Raw genomic sequence first — 8,275 nt, 5'->3', positions numbered from 1 at the left:
ACCCGCTCCTCAAAGTCCCACACCCGCTCCTCAAAGTCCCACTCAAGTCCACACCCGCTCCTCAGAGTCCCACACCCTCCTCAAAGTCCCAACCCGCTCCTCAGAGTCCCACACCCGCTCCTCAGAGTCCCACACCCCTCAGAGTCCTCCTCAGAGTCCCACACCCGCTCCTCAGAGTCCCACACCCGCTCCTCAAAGTCCCACACCCGCTCTTAAAGAAGAGACCTGGTTTAGTCCTGTTTTAGTCCTGTTTTAGTCCTGTTTTAGTCCTGGTTCTGTCCTGGTTCTGTCCTGGTTCAGTCTTGGTTTAGCCCTGGTTTAGTCCTGGTTTAGTCCTGGTTTAGTCCTGGTTTAGTCCTGGTTTAGTCTTGTTTTAGTCTTGGTTTAGTCCTGGTTTAGTCCTGGTTCATTCCTGGTTTAGTCCTGGTTCAGTCCTGGTTTAGTCCTGGTTCAGTCCTGGTTCTGTCCTGGTTCAGTCTTGTTTTAGTCTTGGTTTAGTCCTGGTTCAGTCCTGGTTTAGTCCTGGTTTAGTCCTGGTTTAGCCCTGGTTTAGTCCTGCTTTAGTCCTGTTTTAGTCCTGGTTAAGTCTTGTTTTAGTCCTGGTTTAGTCTTGTTTTAGTCTTGGTTTAGTCCTGGTTTAGTCCTGGTTCAGTCCTGGTTTAGTCTGGTTTAGTCCTGGTTCAGTCCTGGTTTAGTCCTGGTTCTGTCCTGGTTCAGTCCTGGTTTAGTCCTGGTTTAGCCCTGGTTTAGTCTTGTTTTAGTCCTGGTTTGGTCTTGTTTTAGTCCTGGTTTAGTCTTGTTTTAGTCCTGGTTTAGTCTTCTTTTTAGTCTTGGTTTAGTCTGGTTTAGTCCTGGTTCCCCTGGTTTAGTGGTTCAGTCTGGTTCAGTCCTGGTTTAGTCTGGTTTAGTCCTGGTTTAGTCCTGGTTTAAGTCCTGGTTTAGTCCTGGTTTCAGTCCTGGTTCAGTCCTGGTTCAGTCCTGGTTTTGGTCTGTAGTATTTTTTCGTTCGTTCGTGTTCAGACCAAAACAAAGACTCGTGGGTGTTTTGGGGGGGGGGGGGGGGGGGGGGGGCGGGGGGGGGGGGGGGGGGGGGGGGGATTTTTCCATCTCTCACCCGAGAGAGAGAGAGAGAGGGGGGGATGGAGGGAGCGGGCGAGCGATGGAGCAGACATTCCCAGACTTTGTGTGTGGCGTTACCGTGGCAACAGGCTGCAAGATCATCCACCACGGAGAGAGAGAGAAAGAGAGAGAGAGAAGAGAGAGAGAGAAAGAGAGAGGGAGAAAGAGAGAGGGGAGGGGGAGAGAGAGAGAAAGAGAGGGAGGGAGAGAGTTAGAGGTGAGAGAGAGAGAGAGAGAGATGGGAGAGAGGAGACAGACAGATAGAAGGAGAGAAGGAAATAGCAATAGGTGAGAGAGAAGGAGAGAAAGAGAGATGGGGAGAGAGAGAGAGAGAGAAAAGGAGGAGGGAGGGGAGGAGAGAGAAGAAGTTAAGGATGAGGGGGGGAGAGAGAGAGATAAGGGAGAGCGAGAAGAAGGGAAGGATGAGGGAGGGAAAGAGAAAGAGAGAAGGAGGGAAAGAGGAGGGAGAGAAAAAGAGAAGGAGGGAAGGAGAGATAGGGGAGAGGGAGAGAGAGAGAAGGGAGGGAGGAAGGGGGGATGGAGAGAGATAGAAGAGAGTGAGAGAAGGAGAGACTGAGCAGGAGGAGAGAGAGAGAGAGAGAGCAGACACACGGAGCGAGAGAGCGAGTGCGAGGAGGAGGAGAGAAAGGAGAGAGAGAGAGAGAGCGTTGTGTCTGAGCAGCACACGGCGGCGGCGACAGCGGCGGCGGTCGGTCGGTCGGTGAGGAGATGGACCCCTCCGCGCTCGCCTCTCCTCCGCTCTGACGCCATGGAGACGAGGAATCCCGCTCTCCCCGGCGTTTCCGCGATCGGAGATGAACAGACGCGTTTGGGCAGCGAGGAAGAGGAGGCACGATGAGCGAGGTGAGGAACGAGGACGGAGGAAGGAGGACGGAGGACGGAGACGGCGAGGGGACGGCGAGGGGACGGCGAGGGGACGGCGAGGACGGACGGCGAGGGACGGCGAGGGGACGGCGAGGGGACGGCGAGGGGACGGGGACGGCGGCGAGGGGACGGCGAGGGGACGGCGAGGGGACGGCGGATGAGTCATTTTGGTCGTGGATTCGCGGTTCGGCTCCGGGGAAACGCGGGATCTGTCACCGGGCGAGTTACAAGTGCTAAAAAAAAAAAAAAAAAAAAAAAGCGGAGCGGATTTTCCTCGTGACGAGAAGGTTCCCGGTTCGATTCCCGGAGCGTGCGGCGTTTGCGTGTTTCTTCCCCCGTGTCTGGAGACGCTTCGATTCCAGGATTTTGTTTAAACCATCGAGCGACGAGATATTTTAGTCCTGGTTTAGTCCTGGTTCAGTCCTGGTTCCTAGTTTAGTCCTGGTTCAGTCCTAGTTTAGTCCTAGTTCAGTTCTGGTTTAGCTCTGGTTTAATCCTGGTTTAGTCTTGGTTTAGACTGGTTTAGTCCTGGTTTAGTCTTGGTTTAGTCTTGGTTTAGTCTTGGTTTAGACCTGGTTTAGTCCTGGTTTAGTCCTGGTTTAGTCTTGGTTTAGACCTGGTTTAGACCTGGTTGAGTCCTGGTTTAGTTCTGGTTTTTAATCCTGGCTTAGACCTGGTTTACTCCTGGTTCTGTCCTGGTTTAGTCCCAGGTCCATCATGGTCCAGGTCTTACTCTCTGGTCTCTGTGAGGTCGGGTCCAGGTCGGGTCCAGGTCGGGTCCAGGTCGGGTCCAGGTCTGACTCTGTGGTCTCTGTGAGGTTGGGTCCAGGTTGGGTCCAGGTCGGGTCCAGGTCGGGTCCAGGTCTGACTCTGTGGTCTCTGTGAGGTCGGGTCCAGGTCGGGTCCGGGTCGGGTCCAGGTCGGGTCCAGGTCTGACTCTGGTCTGTCTGGTCTCTGTGAGGTCGGGTCCAGGTCGGGTCCGGGTCGGGTCCAGGTCTGACTCTGGTCTCTCTGGTCTCTGTGAGGTCGGGTCCAGGTCGGGTCCAGGTCGGGTCCAGGTCGGGTCCGGGTCCGGGTCTGACTCTGGTCTCTCTGGTCTCTGTGAGGTTGGGTCCAGGTCGGGTCCAGGTCGGGTCCAGGTCGGGTCCAGGTCGGGTCCAGGTCGGGTCCGGGTCGGGTCCGGGTCTGACTCTGTGGTCTCTCTGGTCTCTGTGAGGTCAGGTCCAGGTCAGGTCCAGGTCTGACTCTGGTCACTCTGGTCTCTCTGGTCTTTAGATAAGCAGCATGATGTGGAGATCCTGGCTCCGCCCCCGAAGGAGAAGGAGAAACGTCCCATGTCCCAGATCAGTGGAGTGAAGAAGCCCACGTCCAGTCCAAGTCTGGTCCCGTCCTGCTCCATCCCGAGGTTCGGAGTCACCACCCCCCACGAGACCCTGCTGTCCCAGGTAAGACCCCCCCCCCCACGAGACCCTGCTGTCCCAGGTAACCCCCCCCCCCCCCCCCCCACGAGACCCTGCTGTCCCAGGTAAGACCCCCCCCCCCCCCACGAGACCCCGCTGTCCCAGGTAAGACCCCCCCCCCCACGAGACCCTGCTGTCCCAGGTAAGACCCCCCCCCCCCCCCACGAGACCCCGCTGTCCCAGGTAAGACCCCCCCCCCACGAGACCCCGCTGTCCCAGGTAAGACCCCCCCCCCACGAGACCCTGCTGTCCCAGGTAAGACCCCCCCCCCCCCACGAGACCCCGCTGTCCCAGGTAAGACCCCCCCCCCCCCCCCCCCCCCCCCACGAGACCCCGCTGTCCCAGGTAACACCCCCCCCCCCGAGACCCTGCTGTCCCAGGTAAGACCCCCCCCCCACGAGACCCTGCTGTCCCAGGTAAGACACCCCCCCCACGAGACCCCGCTGTCCCAGGTAAGACCCCCCCCCACGAGACCCCGCTGTCCCAGGTAAGACACCCCCCCCACGAGACCCCGCTGTCCCAGGTAAGACCCCCCCCCCCACGAGACCCCCGCTGTCCCAGGTAACCCCCCCCCCACACGAGACCCCGCTGTCCCAGGTAAGACCCCCCCCCCCACGAGACCCCGCTGTCCCAGGTAAGACACCCCCCCCCCACGAGACCCTGCTGTCCCAGGTAAGACCCCCCCCCCACGAGACCCTGCTGAACCCCCCCCCCCCAGTCGTTCAGGAAAACTACCGGACAAACGTTTACTTGGTCCAACACGTTTCTCAAATCGTCCAAGCTGCTTCTTCAGTTCTGGTCAGACGCTGGTGGACACTTGATTGATTGATTGATTGATTGATTGATCATTTATACAGCACCTTTCAAGATCTACAAAGTGCTTTACAGTTCATTCTTCAGTCACTCCACACTCAGTGGTGTAAACTACTACTGTAGCCACAGCTGCCCTGGGGCAGACTGACGGAAGCGAGGCTGCCAATCTGCGCCATCGGCCCCTCCCACCACCACCATCACTCACACTCACACCACTTTCATACTGGGCAATGTGGGTGAAGTGTCTTGCCTAAGGACACAACGACAGTTTTTTGCCACTGGCATCCCACTTCCTTATATCTGTCTGCAGGGAGGAGCTAACTACACTGAAACTACACTGAAACTACACTGAAACTACTCTGGAACTAACACACACTTGTTTACAGTTTGTGTTTGTTATTAGGCTTGTCCCTACTGTCGGTGTATCCAGGTCAGGACCAGAGGCGTGAAAGCTCCATTTTGGCCATGAATGATTCTGCTGACCCCACACTCAAACACAAACTGTAAACAAGTGTGTGTGTTAGTTCCAGAGTAGTTTCAGTGTAGTTTCAGTGTAGTTAGCTCCTCCTGTAGACAGATATAAGGAAGTGTCCACCAGCGTCTGACCAGAGCTGAAGAAGCAGCTTGGATGAGCTGAGAAACGGTTTCGACCAAATAAATTTTTGTCCAGTTGACAAATCGAATTTGTCCTTTTGCCTTTCCGCATGCTTGTTACTGCAGCAACTCAGGTCACCTCAGGTCACCTCTTGTCACCTCTGGTCACCTCTGGTCACTTTGGTGGAACTGAGGCTTTGATAAACCTGGACTGACCAAATAAGTCAGACTTTCACTTTGACTCGCTTCATGGAAAACCACCGTGTCGTGACCTGACTCACCTCTGACCTTTTCTGTTTCAGGAGATCGAGGACATAAACCGCTGGGGTCTGGACATTTTTAAAATCGCAGAGTTTTCCGGAAACCGCCCCCTCACGGTCGTCATGTACTCCATCTTCCAGGTACGGACGGCTCCATGTCCGAGCACCGAGCGGGAACTTTTGTCCACCACATCTGAGGATTTGGCGTCGTAGTCTCAGATGGTCTGTGGAACATTCACTGTTCTTTCGTCTCCAGGAGCGTGATCTTCTGAAGACCTTCCAGATTCCCACAGACACGTTCCTGACCTTCATGATGACCCTGGAGGACCATTACCACAGCGACGTCGCCTACCACAACAACATCCACGCGGCAGACGTGGTCCAGTCCACGCACGTGCTGCTCTCCACGCCCGCTCTGCAGGTGAGAACATCTGCACACACAAGGAACCACAAGAACCCACAAGAACCAGGCACACACAGAAGAACCACACACAACAACCATGAACATAAGAACGAAAAGAACATCTACAGACACAAGGAACCACAAGAACCAGGCACACACAGAAGAACCATGAACATAAGATCCACAAGAACATCTACAGACACAAGGAACCACAAGAACCCAAAGGAACCAGGCTCACACAGAAGAACCATACACAAGAAGAACCACAAACGTAAGAACCACAAGAACATCTACAGACACAAGGAACCACAAGAACCAGGCACATAGAAGAACCACACATGAGAGCCATGAACATAAGAACTAAAAGAACATCTACAGACACAAGGAACCACAAGAACCAGGCACATAGAAGAACCACACATGAGAGCCATGAACATAAGAACTAAAAGAACATCTACAGACACAAGGAACCACAAGAACCAGGCTCACACAGAAGAACCGCAGACAAGAACCATGAACATAAGAACCACAAAAACATCTACAGATACAAGAACCCACAAGGAACCAGGCGCACACAGAAGTTCAGCAGCAGCTCATGAAAGTTCTCGTGTGTCTTGTGCTTCAGGCCGTGTTCACAGACCTGGAGATCATGGCCGTGCTCTTCGCCAGCGCCATCCACGACGTCGACCACCCAGGAGTCACCAACCAGTTCCTCATCAACACCAGTCAGTCCATCTTCTCTCCTGGTTCCTCTGTCTTCTCCTCTGCTCCTCCGTTTCCTTCTCTGTCTCCTTCTTCTGTCTCTCTGTTTCTTCTCTGTTTCCTTCTCTGTCTCCTTCTTCTGTCTCCTTCTCTGTTTCCTTCTCTGTCTCCTTCTCTGTTTCCTTCTCTGTTCCTTCTGTCTCCTTCTCCGTTTCCTTCTCTGTCTCCTTCTTCTGTCTCCTTCTCCGTTTCCTTCTCTGTCTCCTTCTCTGTTTCCTTCTCTGTCTCCTTCTCTGTTTCCTTCTCTGTCTCCTTCTCTGTCTCCTTCTCCTGTCCTTCTCCGTTTCTTCTCCGTTTCTCCTGTTTCCTTCTCTGTTTCTTCTCTGTTTCCTTCTCTGTTTCTTCTCTGTTCCTTCTCTTCTGTTCCTTCTCCGTTTCTTCTCTGTCTCCTTCTTCTGTCTTCTTCTCTTTCTCGTTTCCTCTTCTCTGTTTCCTTCTCTGTCTCCTTCTCTGTTTCCTTCTCTGTCTCCTTCTCTGTTTCCTTCTCTGTTTCCTTCTCCGTTTCCTTCTCTGTCTCCTTCTCTGTTTCCTTCTCTGTCTCCTTCTCTGTTTCCTTCTCTGTCTCCTTCTCTGTTTCCTTCTCTGTTCCTTCTCTGTTTCCTTCTGTTTCCTTCTCTGTCTCTTCCTTCTCTGTTTCCTTCTCTGTCTCCTTCTCTGTCTCCTTCTCTGTTTCCTTCTCTGTCTCCTTCTCTGTTTCCTTTTCTGTTTCTTTCTCTGTCTCCTTCTCTGTTTCCTTCTCTGTCTCCTTCTCTGTTTCCTTCTCTGCTCCTCTGTCTCCTTGTCTGTCTTCTTCTCTCCTTCTTTGTCTCCTTCTCTGTCTCCTTCTCTCCTTCTCTGCCTCCTTCTCTGTCTCCTCCTATGTCATCTTCTCTGTCTCCTTCTCTGTCTCTGTCTCCTCTCCTTCTCTGTCTCCTCCTCTGTCTCCTTCCTTCCTCCTCTGCCTCCTTCTCTGCTTCTCTGTCTCCTCTCCTTCTCTGTCTTCTCTGTCTCCTCTCCTTCTCTGTCTCCTTCTCTGTCTCTGTCTCCTCTCCTTCTCTGTCTCCTTCTCTGCTTCTCTGTCTCCTCTCCTCCTCTGTCCCCTTCTCTCCTTCTCTGTCTCCTCTCCTTCTCTGTCTCCTCCTCCGTCTCCTTCTTTCCTCCTCTGCCTCCTTCTCTGCTTCTCTGTCTCCTCTCCTTCTCTGTCTCCTCCTCCGTCTCCTTCTTTCCTCCTCTGCCTCCTTCTCTGTCTCCTCTCCTTCTCTGTCTCCTTCTCTGTCTCCTCCTCTGTCTCCTCCTCTATCTCCTCATCTGTCTCCTCGTCTCCTTCTCTGTCTCCTCCTCTCCTCTTCTGCTCCTCTCCTCTGTTCCTCTTCTTCTCAGCTCTTCTGTCTCTTTTGCTCTTCTCCTTCTCTGTTTCCTCCTCTCCTCCTCTGCTCCTCTCTTCCTCTCCTGCATCTGTTTACGTTCTTTAGTTTAGTTGATTCTTCTGTATCTGAGCGTGTCGTTTGTCTTGGTGCTGCGTGCAGGTTCGGAGCTCGCCCTCATGTACAACGACGCCTCCGTGCTGGAGAACCATCATCTGGCCGTGGGCTTCAAACTTCTGCAGGAGGACAACTGCAACATCTTCCAGAACCTGAGCAAGAAGCAGAAGGACTCGCTGCGTAAGATGGTCATCGACATGGTGAGCAGCTCCATTGTGATCGGGTTTTTTGAATATCCAGGTTTCGTCATGGTGCATGTAGATACAATTTTCTCCTGGTTTTAGTGTCCTGAATAAGCCAGTGTCCCGGTTATGAGAAACCGGGATATTGTAGCTGAGATATTCCGATAGTAACTGGGATACTGTTCATGTATACGCAGTATCCCGAATATAAAGATCTGCGTTGAACCTGCACACGTATAATCTGCACTCGTATGACCTGCATACGTATGAAAAGTTTAACATGAACCAGAACAGAACAGACTCATCATCATCATCAGCACATCCTCTGTCACAGAGA

The 8,275-nt window shown here is 53.4% G+C and overlaps 1 protein-coding gene across 2 annotated transcripts in view; it reads left to right on the top strand.

Moving 5' to 3' along the window:
• Positions 1–8,275, top strand: part of LOC110167870 (cAMP-specific 3',5'-cyclic phosphodiesterase 4D-like) — a 32,952-nt gene that overhangs the window by 12,169 nt on the left and 12,508 nt on the right. Inside the window, exons 1-6 of one of the 2 annotated variants that reach the window (XM_055164815.1) lie at positions 1,619–1,983; positions 3,280–3,449; positions 5,174–5,272; positions 5,388–5,552; positions 6,160–6,259; positions 7,802–7,956. In XM_055164815.1, coding sequence (XP_055020790.1) covers positions 1,935–1,983; positions 3,280–3,449; positions 5,174–5,272; positions 5,388–5,552; positions 6,160–6,259; positions 7,802–7,956 — 738 coding nt within the window. In that variant the 5' untranslated portion in view covers positions 1,619–1,934. Of the gene's footprint in view, positions 1–1,618; positions 1,984–3,279; positions 3,450–5,173; positions 5,273–5,387; positions 5,553–6,159; positions 6,260–7,801; positions 7,957–8,275 lie in introns of those variants that run through there. The other variant, XM_055164814.1, reaches the window with a different exon arrangement.

This window comes from Boleophthalmus pectinirostris, unplaced genomic scaffold (genome assembly GCF_026225935.1).
Source record: "Boleophthalmus pectinirostris isolate CB_2022bp ecotype Guang Dong unplaced genomic scaffold, ASM2622593v1 HiC_scaffold_7, whole genome shotgun sequence".
In the NCBI taxonomy this organism is placed as follows: domain Eukaryota; kingdom Metazoa; phylum Chordata; class Actinopteri; order Gobiiformes; family Gobiidae; genus Boleophthalmus; species Boleophthalmus pectinirostris.
This window is presented reverse-complemented; position numbering and strand designations above follow the sequence as displayed.